Raw genomic sequence first — 25,566 nt, 5'->3', positions numbered from 1 at the left:
GAGGGTCCATGCTCTTAAAAATCTCCCAAGATAGAGAACCCTCAACCCCATTACACTTCCACTGTTGTACAGATCCTACCATTTAGAAGTTTTTGTTTCTACTTTCTGTGGACCCTATGGACTACTGTAATGCTCTCTACATGGGGCTGCCCTTGAAGAGCATCCGGAGGCTTCAGCTGGTCCAGAATGCGGCCGCGTGGGTTATCATGGGGGTACCTAGGTGCTCCCATGTTGCGCCCCTTTTAGGCGGCCTGCACTGGTTGCTGGTTGTCTTCCGGGTGCGATTCAAAGTACTAATTATGACCTTTAAAGTGATCCATGGCTTAGGCCCAGGGTACCTGCGAGACCACCTACTGCCACCGGTAGCCTCCCACCGTCCAGTGCGATCCCACAGAGTTGGCCTCCTCAGGGTGCCGTCGGCCAGACAGTGTCGGCTAGCCACCCCCAGGGGGAGAGCCTTCTCTGTGGGAGCGCCTTCCCTCTGGAATGAGCTGCCCCCGGAGCTTCGTATAATCCCCGACCTCCGGTCCTTCCGACGCGCCCTTAAAAAGTTGGCTTTTCCAGCAAGCCAGCCTGGCCTGAACAAAATGAAATAAATGATTGATTTAATTGTTAATTTTAATCTAATTTTTAAAATGTTATTGTTAATGTTAATTGAGTTTGTCTTTGGATACTCTATCTAATTTCCTTTTTAACTTTTGTAATATGTGTTTTTTTTAATGTTGTACGCCGCCCTGAGTCCTTTGGGAAAAGGGAGGCATATAAATCCAATAAACAAACAAACAAACAAACAATGGTATGGTAGTTCCCTATGGCAGTGGTCTCCAACCTTGGCAACTTTAAGACTTGTGGACTTCAACTCCCAGAGTTCCTCAGCCAGCAAAGCTGGCTGAGGAACTCTGGGAGTTAAAGTCCACAGGTCTTAAAGTTGCCAAGGTTGGAGACCATTGCCCTATGGTACCTTTTAACATCTTGAATTAGTATCAAGTCTCCCATTAATCTTTTCTCCAACGGAGCATCCCAAGTTTCTTTCATCTGTTTTTGTAGACATATCCTCAAGTTCCTATATAATCTTTGTTGCTACACTCCGGTTTGGAGTAGAAGAATAAGGTTCCACCACAAAACCGCGGGAGACTAAAGCGCGCTCGACGAAAGCGCGTACGTGATGTCATCACAGCGCGACGAAAACAGCACGCTGTGAGCGGTAAAGTTAAAATTAACGCGTAAATCTAAACCTAACCCCCCCAAACCTAACCCTAAACCTAACCCTAAGCCTAACCCTTAACCTAACCCTAAACCTAACCCTATACCTAACCCTTAACCTAACGCTAAACCTAACGCTAACCCTTAACCTAACCCAGTGATGGCGAACCTATGACACGCGTGTCAGTGCTGACACGCGTAGCCATTTGGGGTGACACGCACAGGATTTCATGTGATTCATCCTCGGCTCCTGCACGGCCGCCGAGGATGAAAGAATCTGTGCTGGAGGAACGGGGGGGGGCGCAGGACGTGTGATCTCCCACACTCACTTACTGTATCACCGCCGCCCCTTTCTGAGTGCAGGGGCTGCTGGTAAGGCGTGTGTGCTGTGCGCACACACGTCATCAGCGCAGCGAGGGAGGACCCGCAGGAGAGGAGCGCGGGAACAGTGCGCGCCTCTCTCCAGTCAGGCCGGCACAGAGAGTCTTATGTTTTTGTCGAAGTGACACACAACGCGAGTTATGCTCGATTTTTTGCCGATTTTTGACACACCACGCCAAAAAGGTTGCCCATCACTGACCTAACCCTAACCCTAATGCTTAACGTAACCCTAACCCTAGCCCTTAACCTAACCCTAATCCTAACCCTAAACCTAACCCTTACCTTTACGTGAATCGGCTTGCTTTAAAAGCGCTCTTTTTTCTCTGCGGTCGTATTTGTCGCGCTGCTGATGACGTCAGGTACGCGCTTTAATCGGGCGCGCTTTAGTGGACCGCGGTTTTGTCGTGCCACGGAAGAATATAGGTACTTGATGCACCTTTTGTGTAGTGCTTCTTTTGATGTAGCCCATAACTATCTTAGCTCTTTTAGCAACCATCTCACACTGCTGATTCATGTTCAGCTTGTTCTCAGTAACTGAGTCCTTTTCCTTCCATGATGTTGCTGCAAAGCCACAAATCTCCCTTTTGGAGGTCATCTTGTTTCTCTCAGTTCAGGCTTCTCACCTGTGCAATCTCATTCTGTATTTTTGAGTGTAGAGACCAAACCTTCAATTTCTCCATCATCCACCTATTATCCAGGTCATTAATAAAGATATTGTATAATACTGTCCCCAAGACAGATCCTTGTGGGATCCCATAAGTTACTGCTTTCCAATTTCCAGATCAGGTTTTCATGTCATTTCATGCTCATTGTTTTGGGTATAGTTAACCAGCCATTTCCTTGGCCGCCATCCTACCGTGTCATCTAAACCAGTGTTTCTCAACCTTGACAACTTGAAGTCCTATGGACTTCAACTCTCAGAATCCCCCAGCCAGCATAGCTGGCTGGGGAATTCTGGGAGTTGAAGTCCACAGGACTTCAAGTTGCCAAGGTTGAGAGACACTGATCTAAACAACCCTTCAATTGTTTATCAGTGAAAACATTGTATGGAGCCTTGTCAAAAACTTTGCTGAAAGATAGGTAACTCAGATTCTCAGCATTGTCCTTATCTAAATTACCTTGCCAAGAAATGCAAGATTTGTTTTTCAGGACCTATTTTTGACATACACTTACTAACTTTTAGCAATCATAGCACTGTCTTCAAGACACTTTCAAGTGGCCTGATTCCTACACTTCTCATTTGAAGCATTGTAAGTGGTCCTTGCTTGTTAGCTGTTCCTTCCATTTCCAGTGAACATCCTTTTTCATTATCGGTTCCTTCTTGAATTCTGTAGTCAACTACATGGGCTTCTTGAGACATTTCCTAGTTTTCTTCCCTCCTAGTATTGTTGGAGGCTATGTAACCCTTAATTTCCTGTTCAAAAAGTCACAGTCACCTACATTTTTGCTTTTAAGGTTTTATTTCTATAGCGCTTTTCTTACGTCATTAAAATTTGCCTTTCTAATATGCGTGGTTGGAGTTTGTTTTTTGTGAAACTTTTTTTTTATTAAAATCAAGAGTTGTAGGAATGCATGGTTACTTGCTCCCAAAGTTCCCACCACTTTAATATCCTTAAACATCTCGTCCTGGTTAGTAAGTATCAAATCCCAGGCAGCAGATCCCTTAATGCCTATCTCAATCATTTGAAAAAAGAAATTACTATTAAGGATGAGTAAAACATGTATGTGACATCTTATGTTTGGTAGAATTTATCTTCCAATAGATATCTGTTCTGACCCCCCTCGTCCCACACCAACACACACTCCGAGCCAAAGAGAAGTTACGGCATTTAATTAACAGACAGACAGGTCCTTGGCAGCAAACCGGCACAGATAAGCCTTGGCAGCAATCCAACACAGATAAGCCATGGCAGCAATCCAGCCTGCCAAGCTCACAATAATGTTCTCCGACATTAGTTCCTGCGTTGACTTCTGCAAGAGGGGCGTGTGCACAAGCAGTCCTTTTATAGTCTGGAGATGAGCCTAATTACCACCAGCTGGATGCAATTACCTCCTGTACTTGCGCAACTGTTCCTGACGCCTATTAGCTCTTCGGTGCTGGCCATCCAGGAACAACTCCCTTGGCTCCTCCCCACTGCTGATGTCTGGATCACACTCCCTTGTCTCCTCCCCACTGGTCCAAGGGTCAGGCGCCTCCTGGTGGCCAACCAGCCTCTCTGCACCCTGCTCGGAGTCGGAACCCTGTCCAGGGTCCTCCACATCCTCCAAAGCCGACTCATAGGGCCCCTCACTGTCGGAGTCTGGTGGCAGCTCCAACGGCACCTGCCGGGCCACAACAGATATCTAAATAGTTGAAACCTCCCTTCAGAAATACATCAAGGGGTATTGGGAGTTTAGTGAATCTTTTTCCTCTTCTGACTAGTTTGATGATTTATAACAGACTTGTAGTGAGTTATTGCTTCTATTAGCCTGCCCTGCTATATTAACTCAGATGCTTTCAACACTTGTATTACCATCAGTGAATTAGACTAGCTATAGGGAAGTTCATATCTTTTACCCAGCACTAACCTGCCTTCTCTCTGATGTTGACTGTTCCTCTGAAGCCATCCCATTGTGTTTATGTAATCATTGTTTATCATACTGGCCTTTCTGTCTCATGACATCTGACTGGTGTTGCTTGTTACTCATCCTTTATGTATTAATGTAGAGACATTTAAGATAATGGGTTAGATCCCCTGTTTTGACCTCCCTGTATTTCTTTTCTTCTTCTTTAACTAGTAATTGCCAAAAAAAAAGGTCCTTTCTCTTAAAGACTGTTTGCTTTCTTTGGGAAGCATTGATTACAAATACCAGCTTTTCCTCTTCTCTCCAAAGCCATGAAATAAACCTTCCAGTGGTGGGTTTCAAAAATTGCTCGAACCTACTCTGTGGGTGTGGCCTCCTTTGTGGGAGTGGCTTGCCACCCATGTGACCGGATGGGAGTGGCTTGCCACCCATGTGACCGGATATGAAGATGCCGACGACACTTGTCAGAACCACCTTAAATTACCTCACACACAGCACTGGCATGCATAAGAATAGGATGTACACTTCTTTTTTAAAAGGCATCTTTGGTTTGCGTTAAAACAACTTCAACACACACAAAGTTCTGATTGCACCACAAATGCAGTAGTCATCCTTACCTTTCACAGAGGCACTGAGTTTTATAAATATGAGCATGATAGTGTAGAATAATCATATCCAAGGACCAGTGGTGGGTTTCAAAAAGTTTTGGAACCTCTTCTGTAGGTGTGGCCTGCTTTCCGGGTCCAAAGCATGGAGGTAGGACGAACTGGTTCTACCGAATAGGTGCGAACTGGTAGGAACCCACCTCTGGATGGGACACAACTGCAAATATAAGATCCTTGTGGTTGAAGCCATCCTTGATTTTGAGAGCTGGAAAATATGATCCCATATGACCTGGGCAACCGGTTCTACCGAATAGGTGCGAACTGGTAGGAACCCACCTCTGAAACCTTCATATGCTGGATGGGTCATGCGTGTTTTACGGTGTCATTTGTGTCCAGTTGGATGAGTAGAAAGACCTGTGATCAGCCATGCAGAAAAGTCTTGTCAGGGTTGTTTTGACATCTCAGATCTGGGCACCCAAAGGGCAACATATAAAAGGGTTCTCATACGTTTTCTCTTGTTGGGCCACTATCTTTCATCTAAGGATTGTTAACAGTACAAGGAGAATACAGAAAAACCTGAAGCGCAACTGCTAAATCCATGAAAAAATGCCTTGCCTTCCAGAATTATATTTCATGCAGAAAAATAAATCTAAATGCATGTAAGATTGTGGAAGATACAGTGGTGGGTTTCAAAAAAATTTCGAACCTACTCTGTGGGTGTGGCCTCCTTTGTGGGAGTGGCTTGCTGGCCATGTGTTTTCTTTCTTTCTTTCTCCCTCCCTCTCTCTCTCTTTCCTTCCTTTTGTCTCTCTGTCCCTTTTTCCTTTTTTTCTTTCATCTCTCTCTCACTTTTTCTTTCTTTCTTTTTTCTTTCTTTCTTTCTTCCTTTCTTTCTCTTTCTCTGTGTGAGTCTCTGTGTGTGTGTGTCTGTGTGTGTGTGTCAGTGGTGGGTTTCAAAAATTTTTGGAACCTCTTCTTTAGGTGTGGCCTGCTTTCCGGGTCCACTGGTGGAACCTCTTCTAACCAGTTCGGTAGATTTGACGAACCGGTTCTACCGAACTGGTGCGAACTGGCAGGAACCCACCTCTGGGAAGATAGCACTTCCATCAATGAAGCTGCTTGCTGCAGAATAGTTTAAACAGAGCAGATGAAGCTGGGAGTGGGCATAAGGGCATGGGCGAAACATACAAATATATATAAACTGAAAGATGCCATTAATCACGATTCTTTGTAAATAAATGATTTTTTTCTGAAGGCCTGGGTTTCCCAGTGGTGTAACTGATATTGATTTTACTTTGGAAATCAGAGTGGGATATCAATTTGGTCTGATTCCAGGAAGGATAATTAGGACTGCTATTTTGGGAATGACACATATACAGTCTGAAGAAAATGGGGAGACACCAGAGCAGTGGTGGGTTCTGGATTCCGTTCCAACCAGTACGGATGGAACGGCTCCGGCGTCACCCACATGCACACGCGCACCACACGTGCACAGCAAGCGCATGTGTTGTAGCTGGAAACGACGCTACCGCAAGCCTCCGCGACGCTCGGCAGAGCATCGCGCAGGTGCTGTATGTGCCATGCGCGTGCGTGGAAGCATCGACAGCTTTAAAAGACGGTAAGGAGCTCGGGTGGGCGGGCGGGCCCTCCAGAGCACCGTACCGGAACGGTATCCGGTGCTCCGGGCAGGATCTGGTACCGATCTAGTACCGGGGCGTACCGCCTACAACCCACCACTGCACCAGAGCCAAGAGCACCAAAGACTAGAAATCTGCAGGCATGCAAATTTGACAAAGGAAAAGACACTCCGAAAATAAGACTGAGGTTGGCACATAGATTTGAAAGAACAGGCTCGGTTTAAAATATTTGGCTAGAACACATGTGTAACATTTTGAGCTATCCAGGAACAGCAATGGACCACAGGAAAAGTATTGATTTCTAAGACTTCCTTCCTTCCTTTCTTCTTACAGAGTTCTGAGTTATATAGTGAAGCCCCTGAGCGCCATGCCTCGGTTGCTGAGACTCCAACAGAACAAGAAGACAAGACTGTGGCCTCTCAGCGCCTCTCTAAGACCAGCTCCTTCCATGTGTTAAATGGGCTGAAGCCCTATGACGAGAACATTAGTGGCAGTGATGAGCCTGCTGACTTGCCTCCTGTTTCCATTCAACGCAGGATAAACAGGTGCTGAAGGGTTGAATGGGCTTTTGGACAGGGGAGGAAAGAAAGGTAGTTGTAAATGCAGTGAGGCATAGTAAATTATGGGAGGGGAAAGAGCTTGGGAGACCGCCTGCTGCCAATTACCTCCCACAGACCCATTAGATCTCACAGGGTTGGCCTCCTCCGGGTTCCATCCACCAGCCAATGCCACCTGGCTACCACCCGGGGGAGGGCCTTCTCTGTGGCAGCTCCGGCCCTCTGGAATGAACTCCCCGCAGGGATTCGGACCCTCACCTCTCTCCAGGCCTTCCGAAAAGCCGTCAAAACCTGGCTTTGCTGGCAGGCCTGGGGTTGATGAGTTCCCCTCCCCTCTCGACTTGTATGGTTGTGCGACTGTTGCTTATTTTAATTGTTTGTATGTCGTTTTATGTTCCCCCTTTTCCCCTATTGAATTGTTCGCCGCTCTGAGTCCTTCCCGGAGAAGGGCGGCATACAAATAATAAAATTCAATTCAATTCAGTTCAGTTCCTCACAACCATATAATTCTATCCAGGCAACGCTCCAGTTTCCCACCAACAGTAGAAGTAGTAGTTAACAATGCTGAAGTTTGTATAGAGGACACCCCAGCTGAGCAAGGAAACTATAGCCGGGAGGAAGACTCTGAAAACCTGCCCCCACATGACAAGTAAGTGTTACGGTGGTGGGTTTCCGGTTTTTTTTTACTACCAGTTTGCTCATGCGTGCATGTGTGTGACACTTCTGCGCATGCGCGCTGGGTTTTCTTCTCTGTAAATGTGTTTTTATTTTCCATTTTCATTTCGTACAGTCACATATATACTGTGCATAACCGGGGCCATATAACATTAAACAATAAACACAGCCATTCCTCTTGTCAACAATACCCCCCAAAATAGAAACCCAATGTACCTCTTCGACCCTCCATACACCCTTTCTTTCGCCCCCCTCCAACTTTCCATCTTCCCTCCATCATTCCCCTTTACCCTACTTCCCCTCCCCCTCTACCACTCCTCTCTCCCAGTATACTCCCTCCCTTCCTTCTCACCCTCCCTCCCATCCTCTCTCCCACCCTCTCTACCCCTCTTTCTTCTATCCCTCTACTTCTCCCTTCGGTGTATTTCTACTATCTATTAATATATTCAGCTTGCCCTATTTTTACAGTGAAATTAAAGAGCAACAGTAAAGAAGTGCAGTCACGTTACTTTAAAATCTAACACATACTATATATCCCCCCTCCCCCCTAATACCCCACGCACTGGGTTTTCTTCTTGGTACTCCACTTCCATATTTTTTTTGTTAACTATCCAGTAGATCAATAATATCTCTTCCAATGCCATGTCCAAAGTCTATCATGGTCCCTCTGGATATTTTCACCAGAAGAGGACAAAAGGTCAGATGAGCAGAACATTCGGAGGATGTCCTCTCACCTAGGGGGCAAAACTAAGCCTTCTAATTCTTCAGAACCTATGTCTGACTTGGAGGGTACTTCCTAATCCCCAAACTCCTAAAAACAATTGTGTGAAGCAGAAGGGCAATGCAAAAGTACAAGGCTTACAAGATCAGCCACCGTGTCTGTAAAGTTGTACTCAGGAGCCAGGAATATCTCCCTTAAGAGCTAATAAATATGGGAGAACTACTCCACTGTTTCTGCATGAAAGCCTTCAGCAGAACAAATACCATGTTTATCATCTGTGTGTCTCAAATCTTGCTTTACTTGCTCAGCTAGACTAAACAGTTCACCGACAAAAAGGCGAACGACAAAAGCGCGCCCGACTAAACCGCGGTGACAAAACTGCGAGTTCTAAAGCGCGCCGACGAATGAGCGGTGAAGTGCGCCAACAGCACGCTGACGGAAGCGCGCTGTAAACCTAACCCTAAACCTAACCCTAACCCTAACCCTAACCCTAAACCTAACCCTAACCCTAAACCTAACCCTAACCCTAAACCTAACCCTAACCCTAAACCTAACCCTAACCCTAAACCTAACCCTAACCCTAAAGCAAACTCCTAAACCTAACCCTTACCTTAATTTAAATCGCACTTCTGTCGGCACGCTGTTGTTGCCGCGTTGATGACATCACGTTGATGACGTCGCGGCTTTAGCGCCGCGCTTTTGTCGGCGCGCTTTTGTCGTGCGCGCATTTGTCGGGTCACGAGACTGAACTACTCACCTTACCTGCTTTTCTGAATAGCAAGCTTTGGTCCTCCTATTTTTGTACCTGGACTGGATAAAGTCCAAGCTGATTTCTCTTCATGGTCAGAACGTCATAATCCCTGACCTTAGTTTACCAGACTGTGTCCTTTATCCAGGACAGTTTCCTTCTGGCTACTTTATGCAGATGGAGGGGTTATTTTTGAGGGATCACATAATGCAGCTGGCTCTTGGCTATCGCAGTTTATGCTTTGCAGGCTTAATTCAACTACCTGATGAGTTTGCCACTCCAATAAAAATGCCCGGTTCTCTCATCTGAGAAACGTTCCTGGTGATCTTTCACACTTTCAAATAAATTTCAATTATCGGGAATCATCACATAATGGGCTGAACTATGTGGTTGCATTTCTCATACAGGCAGCCTCATCTGCACAACCCTCAGTCCAACCAGCATCACTGGCAGAGTGGATACGGGGGCTCTCTGCCTCTGCCCTCCCATCGGCTCAACAGCAGACTCGGCAAAGGAGTCCTGGACGGGAGGCAGACCAAGCGCCGGCGCCTCTTGCCTGCCACTCCCGCAGGTCAGGATGATGATGGGGATTTGGTGTTAGGTGGAGAGTAGCTGGAAGAGGGAGGCAAGAAACTGTCCAAACCTGTCTTAGTTGCAGGAACATTTGTCTATCACGGTATCTACAAATGAAACAACAACGTCTGTACAGTCTCTTTAGGACCAATGAATGGCAACGGTTCCACCACAAAACCGTGTTCGACTAAAGCGCCCGACGAAACCGCGTAGCTGACGTCATCACAGGGTGACAACAGCGCGGAGACAGAAGCACGCTGTAAACGCTAAACCTAAAATTAACACCTAAACCTAACCCCCCTAAACCTAATCCTAAACCTAACCCTTAACCTAACCCTAAACCTAACCCTTAACCTAACCCTAAACCTAACCCTTAACCTAACCCTAAACCTAACCCTTAACCTAACCCTAAACCTAACCCTAAACCTAACCCTTAACCTAATCCTAACCCTTAACCTAACCCTAAACCTAATCCTAAACCTAACCCTAAACCTAACCCTTAACCTAACCCTAAACCTAACCCTAACCCTAACCCTAACCCTTAACCTAACCCTAAACCTAATCCTAACCCTTAACCTAACCCTAAACCTAACCCTAAACCTAACCCTAAACCTAACCCTAACCCTAAACCTAACCCTTACCTTAAGTTGAATCGGCTTGCTTTCAAAGCGCTATTTAAAGCGCCCTTCTTTCTCCGCGCTGGCTGTTGTCGCCCTGTTGATGACATCAGCGACGCGGTTTAATCGGGCGCGACTTAGTCGAGCGCGGTTTTGGCGTGCCACGAATGGCAACAGGCTGGGGGAAAGAATAGGGGATAAAATTAAATTCGGAAACGGTACAATTTCAAGGCATATGGAAAAAGTTTGGAAACACAGGCTTTCAAGTGAAGAACTAAATGCAATTGAATAGTCCATTGGTTAGAATGGCTATAAAGAACTGTAGAGTTACTTTATCCACTGTGTTTTCACTTGCATTCCCTCTTGTGGTCTTAGAAAAGTGTGTACTATGTTTAGCTTTAAAAAAAAATTATGACGAAGAACCGTTACACATTTAGTGAACGAATAAATATATATAGTAGAGTAGATATTTGGCTAAGCTAAACAGGGGGCTACCATGTTTCCGTGAAAATACGACCTGTCCTGAAATTAAAGCCTTGCCACATTTTTCACGTGGGCAAAAATATAAGCCCACCCCCGAAAATAAGCCCCCTGGACAATCCAGCCAGGCAGAGCACCGCTCGCCGACCTAGCGGTATCCCAAAGGCGCCAAGCTGCGGGAATGAGGTGGGGGGCAAAGGCGCTCGCGTTGCTTGGTGCTTTCGGGGTACCGCTAGGTTGGTCAGGCTGTGCCCAGCTGAAGAGGGGGGGTTGCCGGGCAGCTGCTCTCTTGCGAGCGGGCTCCTGAAGCGCCGGGCACAGCCTCAGGGTCAAATGGCTGTGTTGCACTGTCGCAGCAGCAACACAGCAGCCATAAGGTGACCACCTCGCGAGCAGCTGCCCGACAACCCCCCTTTCCAGCTGGGCACAGCGCCACTGACCGATCTAGCGGTACCCGGAAGGCACCAAGCAACGCAAGCGCCTGTTGGCCACCCTCAGCCTCCCGTGGCTCAGCGCCTTCAGAATGGCCCTAGGTGAGTGAATGGGGCTCTGCATGGCTGGAGAGGTGGGGGGGTTGCATGAGCGGCTTTTCTGCTCCCCGCTTGCGCAACTCGCAGGCTCACGGTGCCCTTGGCTAACTCTATAGTACCTGCAAAGCCAGGGCATCTCCGCTGCTGGCGCCGCCCGCTGCTTGGTTGGGTTTTTTTTTTTTTTGCAGCTTTCAAAGCACGGAGGATGGATGCCGCTCTGGAAGTATGCTCTATGGTAGTGTACAACCATAAAGCGTACTCCCAGAGCAGTATCCTATCTTCATGCTTTGGAAGCCGCAACGGAAGACGGATGCCGCTCTGGGAGTACGCTCTATGGTTGTACGCTCTGCAGCCCACAACCATAGAGCGTACTTCCAGAGAGGCATCCGCCTTCTCTGCTTTGAAAGCTGCAAAAAAAAAAAGTGGTGGGCGGCGCCCGCAGCGGAGATGCCCTGGCTCTGCAGGTACTGTAGAGTTAACCAAGGGCATCGTGAGCCTGTGAGTCGCGCAAGTGGGGAGCAGAAAAGCCGCTCACGCAACCCCCCCTCTCCAGCCATGCAGAGCCCCATTCACTTACCTAGGGGCATTCTGAAGGTGCTGAGCCGCGGGAGGCGGAGGGCGGCAAACAGGCGCTCGTGTTGCTTGGTGCCTTCCAGGTACCGCTAGATCGCTCAGCGGCGCTATGCCCGGCTGGAAAGGGGGGTTACCGGGTGGCTGCTCGTGAGTGTGGTCACCTCATGGCTGCTGTGTTGCTGCTGCGACAGCGCAACACGGCCATTCGACCCTGAGGCTGTGCCCGGCTCTTCGGGAGCCCAGTCGCAAGGGAGCAGCCGCCCAGAAACCCCAAAACAATAAGCTCTCCCCTTTAATAAGCCCAAGGCCATATTTCGTGGGTCAAAAAAATATAAGACTCTGTCGTATTTTGGGGGAAACACGGTAGTAGAAGGTGGTCCTGCACCAATGGCTACTTAACGCCTGCTCTGCCATTCCCTTCCGTCACTTTCCTTTTTTGGGCAGGCCGCAAACCAGCCTTCAGCATCCAGTGCCTGCAGCGTCAAGACAGCTGCGATGACATCCCCATCCCAGGCACCTACCACCAAAAGGCACCACTGGGTCGAACACACGTGCAGGTAAAAGAGCATGAATAGAGTCTTCTTTCTAAAAAAGAGACTTTAGAAGAAGCAAAATCCTTTCTGAAAACATCCCTATTGCTCTCAGCACGTGAGGACTGTTTATGAGACAGGCATTCTAGTATGATTGCTTCACGTGTTGTAGGGATGAACCTGAACGCTGAAAACAGGTGTTAAGTGTCTCTGTCTCTCTCTCTCTCTCCCCCACCCGCCTCTCTCTCCCCAACTCCTCTCTCTCACACACACACACCAGTTCGTCCTCTCCTAGCTGAATGAAATGCTGTGTGTCCCAGTGGTGGGTTTCCAATTTTTTTTACTACCGATTCACTCGTATGTGCGCTTGCACTCGCATGAGATGCTTCTGTGCGTGACCCGTCAAAACCGCGGTCCACTAAAGCGCACCCGATTAAAGCGCGTATGTGACGTCATCAGCAGCGCGACAAATACGACCGCGGAGAAAAAAGGGCGCTTTAAAAAGCGCTTTTAAAGCAAGCCGATTCACATAAAGGTAAGGGTTAGGGTTAGGGTTAGGGTTAGGGTTAGGTTAAGGGTTAGGGTTAGGTTTAGGGTTACGTTAAGCGTTAGGGTTAGGGTTAGGTTAAGGGTTAGCGTTAGGTTTAGCGTTAGGATAAGGGTTAGGTATAGGATTAGGTTTAGGGTTAGGTTAAGGGTTAGGGTTAGGGTTACGTTAAGCGTTAGGGTTAGGGTTAGGGTTAGGTTAAGGGTTAGGCTTAGGGTTAGGTTTAGGATTAGGTTTGGGGGGGGGGTTAGGTTTAGATTTACGGGTTAATTTTAAGTTTCCCGCTCACAGCGTGATGTTTTCGTCGCGCTGTGATGACGTCACGTACGCGGTTTCGTCGAGCGCGCTTTAGTCTACCGCGGTTTTGTGGTGGAACCGCTTCTGTGCATGCATTCGGGCGGGTGGGCAGAGCCTCCCGCTGCCACTACTACTGGTTCGCCCGATCCGGGCCAAACCGGGAGCAACCCACCTCTGCTGTGTCCATTTTAGCAGTCATGTTGTATGTAACTCAACTGAACATTTCAGGATGGTCTTCTGTAATGGTTCACCTTTCTTTCAGTAGTTGAACTTGTAATATGGTTGTTTTATGATCAAACCAGGTGAATATCGTTGGCTGTTCCATTATTTGATTGTACCATGCGTCAAATCATTTACACCCACACTTTCCAATACATTTCCAAATACCTTGCCAGCATGCTGGCTGAAAATTATTGCATGTTAGTTCCAAACAGTGTAAGGTCTCCAACCTAGAAGAAAATAAACACACATTGTTTCTCTGCACTGTTATCTACCTGGAGTGTCCCAGTTTTCATGGCTCTTCTCTCCCACTGTGCTCTAGTATCAGTGAGCGCACCGAGCTGCTTCTGCTTTTCCTTGGAGCACAGCTACTGTACCTCCAAACGGTTCACTGATTGGGAAAGGTTCTCCACATACAGTTCCAGACACCGAATCATTGTGGGCAGGGCGGGAATAGACCGTGTCAACTTGAGATGGCCTTGCTCTGCCCACAGCGATTCTGGATTTCAAGCTGTCAAAAGACTAAACTGGCCTTTTTCCTTTGTAAATCGAAAGGCTGTTAAAAAGCACAGCGGCATTGACTTCCGGGGGAGGGGTCTGCCGTCGCAAGTGGCTCAACGGAGCTGCCCTCAGAGTTCTGGTTTGTATATCTAAAAGATCTATAGATATCTCTCCTTTCAGGCAAGAAAGGAGCAGGGAGGAACTCAGTCGTTAGAATCCTCTTTGTAATTCACAGCCTTTTGTTTTTCGCTGTGAACGGAGAAGAGGTTCAACAAAAGCTGAGTTTTTTTTTCTTACTCCAGCCAGATCTTCTCAGCTGTTTTTTTTCAGCTCAAGGCAGGTTGCCCCCCCCTCAGGACAAAACTAAACTATTTAAAATCAATCCGAGCAGCGACCATTCCTGAGAACCCTTTTTTAAATTATTATTCAAAATGCCAGCTTCAATTTTATAAAAAGCACAGCGGCATTATTGTCATTGGGCTGACTGCGTTTCCCCGTTCTCTTTCAGTCCCACCAGGGCTACGGCAAGTATAGCTCATGGCACAGTGGCAGCCGCACTTCGACGTCTTCCTCGCAATCATGGGCCACGCCTCCAAAACGAGGGCGGCTGCTCTATGCGCCGCTCATCCTAGTGGAGGAGGAGAGGGTGCCAGGATACAGCTGGGAAAAGAATAGCAGCAGCCTTCCACCCATGTCGCAGGCCCACTGGTACAGGGATGAAGCCGAGTTGACCTGCCACACCTACGGAAGCCTCCAGGTTCCAAGCCCCCTCCGGCACAGCTCCGGTGGCAGATCTGGCAGCGCGGACAGTCTGGTGGAAGCGGTGAGCGTGGGACCGATCTCTTGTTTCCTTCAAGTACTTTCATTTCGACTATCGCATTAAAGATACAAGTTGCACAAGCAATAACACAAATGGAAGGGCTGCATTTCTTTCTGTTTAAACTCATAATGTAGCAATAGCAATAGCAGTTAGACTTATATACCGCTTCATAGGGCTTTCAGCCCTCTCTAAGCGGTTTACAGAGTCAGCATATTGCCCCCAACAACAATCCGGGTCCTCATTTTACCCACCTCGGAAGGATGGAAGGCTGAGTCAACCCTGAGCTGGTGAGATTTGAACCGCCGAACTGCAGAACTGCAGTCAGCTGAAGTAGCCTGCAGTGCTGCATTTAACCACTGCGCCACCTAATTTACACCTAATGTAAATTATATACCCCCCCCCAAAAAAAAATTAAACAGGAAGAACTCAAACCATGTATCAAAAAGAGTGCAGAGAGAAAAATCAAAAGAATATGAAAAAGTGAAGGAAAATAACGTTAATGAGTAGCTGTGTTATATTAAGCTTATTCAAATTGTTACAAATAAATTTTCAACCCTAAGGTGAACCAGAGAGCTACATTGTGTAGCCTTTTCTGCCACATAAGTCCTTTCAAAGGCTGAGAAGTGACAGATTTCATGGAGTCGTAATTCGGGACACGTGTCCTTCCAGTACACAGAACTGAATATAGGACAGAATGTTTTGACCAAGGTAGTTTAGGGAACAAACAATTCCCAGTCCTCCAATTTAGATCCCCACTTGTTGGAAGCCTTGGAATAAATAATCTGCAAGTAAATTATCCTTTTTTCAGGTATAATCCTGGGACTGCGTTGATCTCTCTTATGGATGACCAGTGGCAGGACCAGGATGGAGCAGTGCAAACTTTCTCATCCTATTTGACCTCTCCGTAAACCATAATACTAAACTTGCCTTTCTTCTTTGTCTCCTAGGTGCTCATCTCCGAAGGCCTAGGCATGTACGCACAGGACCCAAATTTTGTGGCCTTTACCAAGCGGGAGATTGCCGATGCCTGCCACATGACTCTGGATGAAATGGAAAGTGCTGCCACGGACTTGTTGAGTCGCAAGCCTGCTGGCGGTGATAGTTCCAGCCGAGGTGGTGGAAGCCACCTTCTGTATAGCAGTGATGGGGAACATAGCGGAGCTGAGAGTCTAGGCCTTGTTTATAGTGATGAGGAAAGCTTCCGTTCCCGTGAAGAAGAGGACTTGGCTGACGAGATGATCTGCATCACCACTTATTGACCAAGAAATGCCCTCCCAGCAGGGCACAACGAGCCAGTGGCTGCAGAACTGTTCAAAACGTGGCTACGATGATTGTGGTTATTTAAAAAGCACTGGAGTTCGGGGTTAAGAAATCAAACGCCGTCCTCACATTGACCGTAGCAGAAACAATTATTAGAAAGACTGGATAATAAGCTTTCCTGATTTAGAGAGTCTGCTCTTTATCTTCCAGGCTTCTTCAAAAAATGGCAAAGAAAATATCAACCCCCAGAACCTTCTCTTCACAAAAAGGGTTCGGAGATGAACTGGAATCCGCATACAATTAGTTGTACTTTTTTTTTTCATCAAAAACAATAGATATTGTTTAAAAGATCTGGGATGGGAAGCTATTTTGCCAGATCATATTAAAAAGAGAGAGAAAAAGTAATTATCCTCCAACATCTTTTCCCTGATGTCCACTAATTACAACCAGTTCTTTTATAGTTGCTTTCCAAACCTCGTACCTTCCAAATACTTTGGATTTCAGCTTTTATACTGCATTTTCCCAGCTTCCCATAATGATAAATGAGATCAACATCCCACAAATGATCTTGGTATCTTGAGCTTTATATAATAAAGAATCCAGAACAACCTCTGGAGTTCCTCCTCGTATACTCCCTTGAATTAAAAGAATGTGTATGATTTGGGGGAAGTTGTCTGTGGGTGGGAATCAGTGGTGGGTTTCAATTTTTTTTCGAACCTACTCTGTGGGTGTGGCCTCCTTTGTGGGAGTGGCTTGCCGGCCATGTGTTTTCTTTCTTTCTTTCTTTCTTTCTTTCTTTCTTTCTTTCTTTCTTTCTTTCTTTCTTTCTCTCTCTCTCTCTCTCTCTCTCTCTCTCTCTCTCTCTCTCTCTCTCTCTCTTTCCTTCCTTTTGTCTCTCTGTCCCTTTTTCCTTTTTTTCTTTCATCTCTCTCTCACTTTTTCTTTCTTTTTTATTTATTTATTTCTTCCTTTCTTTCTCTTTCTCTCTGTGTGTGAGTCTGTGTGTGTGTCTGAGTGGTGGGTTTCAAAAAAATTTGGAACCTCTTGTGTAGGTGTGGCCTGCTTTCCAGGTCCACTGGTGGAATCTCTTCTAACCAGTTCGGTAGATTTGACGAACCGGTTCTACCGAACTGGTGCGAACTGGTAGGAACCCACCTCTGGTGGGAATCCAAAGTATCATGATGAAATTGTATGAATTTGGGGAAAAAAAACCTTTTTACAGATGTTACTTAATCCAAACTATTGTCCTCATAGAAGATTTCCCTATGTCTATTGCCATACATACTAGAGTAACCTCCCAATCCAGGAAATTCTATCATTTCCCTAAAAATTAAAAATGGGTAACTTTCATCTAATTTCCTGAATTTGCCCAAGGTTGCCCAAAGTTAGCCACATTCAACAGCCAGCTACTGAATAAAGATGATGTAATTTTCTGCATTTGCCCGGGGGGGGGGGGGGTAGCAGTAGCAGTTAGACTTATATACCGCTTCATAGGGCTTTCAGCCCTCTCTAAGCGGTTTACAGAGTCAGCATATTGCCCCCAACAACAACCCGGGTCCTCATTTTACCCACCTCAGAAGGATGGAAGGCTGAGTCAACCTTGAGCCGGTGAGATTTGAACAGCCGAACTGCAGAACTGCAGTCAGCTGAAGTAGCCTGCAGTGCTGCATTTAACCACTGCGCCACCTCGGCTCTATAGAAAAAGAGACTGTTGGTCTTTGTTGATAAAAATAGTTTAAACAGATTGTATTTCTTCCTTGCAAGGCAAAACAAAGTAGAATTACCCTCTTAGGACCAAAGTCCCCTGAAAACATATATTTTTTTAAAAAAATGTACATTCTTAAAATACTATTTTATCTCCCTATTCAGCTCAAAAGGCTCCCTGAATATTTTTGTAGAGTGCATAGCTTCAGGTCTTGAAACGGAAAGACAGGCCATAATATTCTGTGTTTCACCTGAATCTGGTTTTATTTTCTCCTTCTCCTTATTTTATTTCTAAGGATGAGGGGAAAAATACAGAATGTTTTTAACGATCAAGCAGGATGGAAACAGTTCTGGGAGAAGATGAAGGGAAAAAGAACAGACATGCCAGTAAAGCTGAGGAAGGGTGACTTTCCTTCCTTCCTTCCTCTTTTCTTTCCTGCTGTAGCTGGATAGAATTTCTTTTTCCGCCTACAGTGGGGAAACCTGTTCCTCCACAGATTATAATTCAACCATTATAATTCCCAGCATCAATCACCGTATTGCACAAGCTCTCTGGGGCTATTGGGGTTAGTTTGACAGCACTGAAAGGGGCAGGGACACTCAAATTTCTTCCCTGGCTGCATCTTAAATCATGTTAAAGGAAACCTGGGGTAGGGTAGCTATTGAGGCCTACCTGTATATTAAATGATGTTTTTTTCCAGTGTCAGAAAGGCCAGCTTTTCAATTGCAATGTTTTTTTCTAATCAATCTTTATTTTCAAGGACATTATTATCTAGTGATAATTTAGAATTGATGGCACATTTTTGAATTTCACCATAAAAATGTATGACTTGGTCGTAAGATTTTCTGACTACAGTGATCATAGATTTGAAGGGGCCGGATTGAAGCCAATTGCAGAAATCAGTGAATAAATAACATAATTGTAGGCTGCCAAGTCTGTTAACAGACAAGCAAACAATGTACACGATCAAAATGCATCAAATTTTGAATGATATATTGATGAAAGAAATGTCCTTCTGGGTTCAGCTCCAAGTGGGGAAGAAGACACTGGAGAGATGGAGGCTGCTTGGAAAGATGATTTATTGTTGGACAGGACCACATGGCTTGAGCCCGGAACAGAAAAGGTGATCACATGCTTCAATGTTGGTGGAGAAGAAGAGAAGGACTGAGGGAGGGGCTTGCTAGGCTCTTTATAACCTGTTCAATCCCATCTCTCTGTTTCCTGTTCCTGTGTAAGAAATGTATTCTGATTGGTTGTCAGCCTCCCATGGGGCCATGCAGGGGTAACTCTCTAGGCTGTGTTTTGAATCCAGGTTTAGTTGAGTTCTCAGATGCCATGTGGTCAGTTGGGGCCAATATTATCCTGCTTTCCTGTAGTTGAAGCGGAGAAGTCTTTATTATGTAAAGTGCTTGGCCTTCTTAATGGCCCAATGACAAAGTGGGGATGGGCAGGAAGCTACAGGCAACTATTCTGTCTTTTAAAGCATGTTTCTTTCTTTTCACATCCAGAGAAATATTCTGCCTTTTCAATATTTCCTAGGATATTTCATTTTTCTGGGAGAGGGCTGGATGATAACTTCCCACATGAGCAAGGCTAACAATCCCTTTAAATTTACCAAAATCATGTGGGTAACATTTTAAATAAGCTTTGTATAGTATATGGAACCACTGGAGTTTGATCTAAAATTTATAGGTATATCAAATTAAGTATTAATTCTTAGATGAGGGAATAGAAGGGGAATGTACCAAATTTGCAGATGACACCAACCTGACACAAATAGCCAACACCCCAGAACATAGGCTCAAGATCCAGAAGGATCTCAATGGTCTTGAATACTATCTTTAAAAAAAATGAAATTCAGTGGTGAGAAAAGTAAGGTTTTACACTTAGGGAAGAAAAACCAAATGTACAGGTATAGAACAGGTGGAACCCAGCTCAACTGCAAAAAGATCTGGGAGTCCTAGTGAGCAATCACTTAAATATGAACCGGCAGTTTGCTGCAGCCCCCCCCCCCCAAAAAAACCCCAGTCTTTGGCTGCATTAACAGAGGGATAGAGACCATGTGAAGTGTTAGTACCACTTTATAATTATCTTGGTAAAACCACACTTAGAATAATACATCCAGTTTTGGTCACCGCAATATTAAAAAAAATGTTGAGACTCTAGAAAAAAAAAGTGCAGAGAAGAGCAACCAAGACAATTAAGGGGCCAAAGCAGAGGTGGGTTCCTACCAGTTCGCACCTATTCGGTAGAACCGGTTCGTCAAATCTACCGAACCGGTTAGAAGAGGTTCCACCAGTGGACCCGGAAAGCAGGCCACACCTACAGAAGAGGTTCCAACATTTTTTGAAACCCACCACTGGTCCTTGGATAGGATTATTCTACACTTTCATGCTGATATTTATAAAACTCAGGGCCTCTGTGAAAGGTAAGGATGACTACTGCGTTTGTGGTGCAATCAGAACATTGCGTGTGTTGAAGTTGTTTTAACGCAAACCAAAGATGCCTTTTAAAAAACAAGTTTACATCCTATTCTTATGCAGGCCAGTGCTGTGTGTGAGATAATTTAAGGTGGTTCTGACAAGTGTCGTCGGCATCTTCATATCCGGTCACATGGGCGGCAAGCCACTCCCATCCGGTCACATGAGCAGCAAGCCACTCCCACAAAGGAGGCCACACCCACAGAGTAGGTTCCAACAATTTTTGAAACTCACCACTGGGCCAAAGGCTATAAAACTTAAACAGTTGCAGGAATTGGATATGTCTAGTGAAAAGGAGGACTCTAGGGGTGACACGATAGCAATGTTCCAACATTTGAGGAGCTGCCACAAAGAAGAAGGAGTCCACCTATTCTCCAAAGCGCAGAAGACGAGACAAGAAACAATAGACGGGAACTAATCAAACTTGTCCTCAATCCCGATAAGACTGAGTGGCTTTGGATCAGTGGTGGGTTTCAAAACTTTTTGGAACCTCTTCTGTAGGAGTGGCCTGCTTTCCAGGTCCACTGGTGGAACCTCTTCTAACCGGTCCGGTAGATTTGACAAACCGGTTCTACCGAATAGGTGCGAACTGGTAGGAACCCACCTCTGCTTTGGATGCTGCCCCCCGAAGGACAGTTTAGGCAGTCCATCCTTAACCCTGGGGGGGTGAAAATTTACACCCCTCAGAGAGGGTCCACAATTTGGGGGTCCTCCTGGATTCACAGCTGAAACTGGAACACCATCTGTCGGCTGTGAGCAGGGGGGCCTTTGCCCAGGTTCGCCTGGTGCACCAATTGCGGCCCTATTTGGATCGGGAGGCACTTCAAACCGTTACTCACGCCCTTGTCACCTCAAGGCTGGATTATTGCAACGCGCTCTACATGGGGCTACCCTTGAAAAGCGTTCGAAGACTGCAGCTAGTCCAGAATGCGGCCGCGCGAGCGATTATGGGTGCACCAAGGTACACCCACGTTACACCTGTCCTCAGCGAGCTGCATTGGCTACCAATTGGTCTCCGGACGCAATTCAAGGTGTTGGTTATTACCTTTAAAGCCCTACATGGCTTAGGGCCAGCGTACCTTCGAGACCGCCTACTGCCACATACCTCCCAACGGCCGGTAAGATCCCACAGATTGGGCCTCCTTCGGATGCCGTCAGCCAGACAATGTCGGCTGGCGGCTCCCCGGAGGAGAGCCTTCTCTGTGGCTGCTCCAACCCTTTGGAATCAGCTACCCCCAGAGATCCGGACCTTGCCCACTCTCATGGCCTTCAGGAAAGCTGTAAAAACCTGGCTGTTCCGGCAGGCCTGGGGCTGTTGACCTCATTGTTGAGGTCCAGCCCCGATTAGAATGAATGTATGTGGTGTTGTGATTTTAAACTGTCTTTTTTTTCCCTCTTTTTTTTCCCCTCTTTTTTTTCTCTCTCTTTTTTGTAAGCCACCCGGAGTCCTTCGGGATTGGGTGGCATATAAATTTTGATAATAAATAAATAAATAAAATCAAGGAGAGAAGCTACCTAGAACTAATTTTCTAACAGTGAAAACAATCAACCAGTGAAACAGCTTGCCTCCAGAAGTTTTGGGTGCTTCATCAATGTACATTTCAAAGAAGAGATCGTACAGCCATTTGTCTGAAATAGCAATAGCAATAGCAGTTAGACTTATATACCGCTTCATAGGGCTTTCAGCCCTCTCTAAGCGGTTTACAGAGTCAGCATATCGCCCCCACAGTCCGGGTCCTCATTTTACCCACCTCGGAAGGATGGAAGGCTGAGTCAACCTTGAGCCGGTGAGATTTGAACCACCGAACTGCAGATAACAGTCAGCTGAAGTGGCCTGCAGTACTGCACCCTAACCACTGCGCCACCTCGGCTCTATGATGTAGACTCCCTGCTTGGGTGGGGGTTTGGACTGGAGAACCTTCAGTGTCCCTTCCAACTCCAATTATTCTGTTTTGTTATTGTTATTCTTTCTAGATCACATGTATCCATCCCATGATGGTGGAAAGAATAACAGAATAACAGAATCGAATCATCAAGAGTTGAAAGGGACGCTGAACGTCTTGCAATCCAGACCCCCCCATCCAAGCCTAAAGAAAGTCTGGAATGGTTTAGGATCTCCTGCCAGTGAGGGAGGTGAACTAGAAGACCTCCAAGGTCCCTTCCAACACTATTATTCTATTTTCTCCCTTTTCTAGGGGAAAAAATGGAAGTTGCTGTTCAATTAACAGAAGATGTATTTTAAAGTAGCAGGTAATCAAAATTATGGGTTTCACTCATGTAGTGAGTAACATACCCTTACCATTGCCTTTTCTTTTTTTTTATAATCCTCTGATTTTGAAAAGTGGCACAAAACTAAAACACTATTTTTGTAGACTTTTAAAAATCATATATACAAGATACACAAAACCATTGAGGCTGCAGTAATAACTGGAACATAAAGGAATAATAAGACAGCCCTTTGGGTTTTTTTTTTAAAAATATTTTTATTAACAAACATGTAAAATAAGACAGCCCTTTGTTTTAAGAATATCAAAACACAGTATTCTGTTTGAAGGCAACATCTATTTGAAAGGTTCCGGTCCATATCTGATTTTAAATCTAAAGCCCTCCCAGAAAAGTGGCTTAAAATGAACCATTCAGCACCTGGGGGGGAAAAGACTGCAATTGCCATCTTCTGTTATTGCACTCATATTAATTATTTCTAAAGCTGTATCTATACATATTAATTTATCTGCTGCCCTGCCTATCAGCTTCCTCCATTTTCAGTAGCATTCCTGTATTTTGGGGTTAAGAGGCCTAGCGTTACTTTTGCTATGCAGAGCAGTGTTTCTCAACATGGACAAAATATAAATTGTGCGTACCGACTCCCAGAATTCCCTAACCAGCATACAGAATGCATGGATTCTGGGAACTGAAGTTTGCACATCTTAAAATTGCCAGAAACCCTGGGGTATATAGCAGTGTTTCTCAACCTTGGTGACTTTAAGTCCTGTGGACTTCAACTCCCAGAAACCCCCAGCCAGTATATAGCAGTGTTTCTCAACCTTGGTGACTTGAAGTCCTGTGGACTTCAACTCCCAGAATCCCCCAGCCAGCATAGCTGGCTGGGGGTTTCTGGGAGTTGAAGTCCACAGGACTTAAAGTCACCAAGGTTGAGAAACACTGCTATATAGTATGACACATATAGTATGGCAACCCACACCTACAGAATGGGTGCTCTGTTTATGATGGATCACAATAGCAAAACACGGGCAAAAATCAAAACAGAAAAGCCATTGAACTTTAGCATCAACTGAACCTCCATTTCCCCCTCTTAAAAGGCTTCTCCATTTGCCCAGAAAGAACATGGTTCTCATCCCAGCTTCCCCTTGCCAGTAGCTTTGACGTCATCCCTCCCGGCTCTTCCAATCTCTCCCTACCGCTATTACTCTCTCCCCCCCCCCCGCGCTTCACGCTCTTCGCCCCTCCCTCTAAGGCTGCTCCAGATAAAGTCCCCCCCCCGCCGGCCCCAACCTCCCCTGCGCTCTGCTGCGTCGCCCTCCGCTTTCCCCAAGCAAAGATGGAAGTCGTCAATCAGGTAAGCGCTGAGGATTTCAACACCGGGAACAGCTCCCCGCAGCCTTCTTAGCGCGCACCCCCACATTGGGAAGGTTGACCAGCTATAAGCCGGCTCCCACCCATTCCAATTTGCCGCTTCCCCCGCTTTAATCCCATCCTGCCTGGGTCGAGATGGAGTCTAAAGCCAGCGTGAAGATGCGCCGGGCGCAGCACCATCTGCGCGCTGCAGCGAGACGAGAGCAACGGGGTTTGGGGGGGAGCTTGAGGGGGGGAGCGCGTTTAGTTTAGGCGAGCAGCCTCCCAAAGTGGAGGGGGGGGATGCAGGCTAATGGAGCTGCGGGGAGTTCACATCACCCACTGCAGCAATTTGCAGGAGCTGCACCGAGCTGCACCGAGCCGGTCCTGGGTGGAAGGGAGGGGAGAGGAGAGGAGGCTGTCAAATTGCTGCAGTGAGGCAGCTGGCAATGGGGAATGGGGACTCTGGAGAAGGCAGGTGCCAAAACAGATTCAAGATGATATAGGTAAATAGAGGATGGATGGATAGATGGATGGATAGAGGGATAGATAGATAGATAGATGGATGGATGGATGGATGGATGGATGGATGGATGGATGGATGGATGGATGGATGGATGGCTAGACGGACAGATGGATGACAGACCAGAGATTTATGTTGGGAGAGATGGAGGTCATTCATAATCCCTCCCCCCATCCTTTTCCATTTATAATAGCAATAGCAATAGCAGTTAGACTTATCTACCGCTTCATAGGGCTTTCAGCCCTCTCTAAGCGGTTTACAGAGTCAGCATTATTGCCCCCAACAACAATCCGGGTCCTCATAATTTGATACAGCAGCTCTAGATTGTAGCTGGCAACTCTAGGTAACTGTACGGGCACAGCCGCGTTCTGCCAGCTGTCACTGCAGCAGACTGGGGAGGAAAGTGGGTGGGAAGGAAGCAAAATGGCTGGGGTGATGCAACAATAAACCTGCGCAATATAAAACAGGCTCCTAGGCTGTATTTAGGGAGCCAAAGGGCAAGGGAGATGTGGGGGGAATCTTTGGGGGAAGGGGGAGGGTTAGGAAAGAGAAAGCACCACGACAGTAAACAGACGGTGGGGGTGGGGTGGGGGGGTGGGGTAGTGATGGCAATCAATATCACTGCACTGAGGTCGGTTGCGAATCCGGTGCATGCAGAAAGTGCCTGCAAGTATTGAAGAGGTGGGTGGGCTTCGTCGCAATACCATAACTGAGAATTGGGGAGGTGGTTGGGGGGGGGGGGAGAGGATGGGCAGAGTTGGAGCTAGGCATGTCGTAGAAAATCGGGCAAGGTGATTGCAGGGAAGAGGAAAAACAGATTAAGCGGCTAACACGGAACCGATGTGCACAATTCTCTCTTCCTTGGAGTTCCACCAAATGAATGAATAAGTAAATAATGGTGCTTCCTGCCAAAAGGAGAGTGGCCACAGAGTGAGCACAGAGGGTAAAAGGGGCAGCCCTTCTCTTTGCGGGGTGCAGCAGATGATGGATGGATGGAGGGTTGTCAGAATGGCTGCGGAATAACCCCAAGCCAGAGAGAGGAGGAGGGAGGAGAAGAGCGAGGAAGGAGGGAGGTGCGGGCATGAGATGAGAATTTATTTGATCATGTTTTGAGTGGAGAAGGATGTCAGTAGGTAAAATGGGTTGGTTGGAGAGAGGTAGTTATAGATACTAGACTAGAGGGAACGGAGAGCAGGCAAAATAAGATTTGTCGCTTAGGGGCAGTTTCTAATTCCTGTTCCCTAGA

General features: G+C 46.5%; 2 protein-coding genes across 2 annotated transcripts in view; both read left to right on the top strand.

Moving 5' to 3' along the window:
• The window catches only part of CACNA1F (calcium voltage-gated channel subunit alpha1 F), an 89,779-nt gene extending 73,132 nt beyond the window's left edge, over nucleotides 1–16,647 (top strand). The window contains exons 42-47 of the mRNA XM_087708285.1: nucleotides 6,725–6,936; nucleotides 7,466–7,597; nucleotides 9,500–9,663; nucleotides 12,310–12,422; nucleotides 14,477–14,782; nucleotides 15,727–16,647. Of these exons, the coding sequence (XP_087564411.1) occupies nucleotides 6,725–6,936; nucleotides 7,466–7,597; nucleotides 9,500–9,663; nucleotides 12,310–12,422; nucleotides 14,477–14,782; nucleotides 15,727–16,038 (1,239 nt within the window). The 3' untranslated portion in view covers nucleotides 16,039–16,647. The remainder of the gene's footprint in view (nucleotides 1–6,724; nucleotides 6,937–7,465; nucleotides 7,598–9,499; nucleotides 9,664–12,309; nucleotides 12,423–14,476; nucleotides 14,783–15,726) is intronic.
• A 7,075-nt stretch (nucleotides 16,648–23,722) lies between these two features.
• SYP (synaptophysin) overlaps nucleotides 23,723–25,566 on the top strand; it is a 35,032-nt gene continuing 33,188 nt past the window's right edge. The window contains exon 1 of the mRNA XM_087710918.1: nucleotides 23,723–23,801. Coding sequence (XP_087567044.1) covers nucleotides 23,784–23,801 — 18 coding nt within the window. The 5' untranslated portion in view covers nucleotides 23,723–23,783. The remainder of the gene's footprint in view (nucleotides 23,802–25,566) is intronic.

The sequence above is a fragment of the Thamnophis sirtalis genome, unplaced genomic scaffold, assembly GCF_051295495.1.
Source record: "Thamnophis sirtalis isolate CommonGarterSnake01/CBP01778 unplaced genomic scaffold, rThaSir2_p1.2 scaffold_3, whole genome shotgun sequence".
Classification (NCBI taxonomy): domain Eukaryota; kingdom Metazoa; phylum Chordata; class Lepidosauria; order Squamata; family Natricidae; genus Thamnophis; species Thamnophis sirtalis.
The sequence above is the reverse complement of the archived record's forward strand: the minus strand, read 5'-3'. Positions and strand labels throughout refer to the sequence as shown.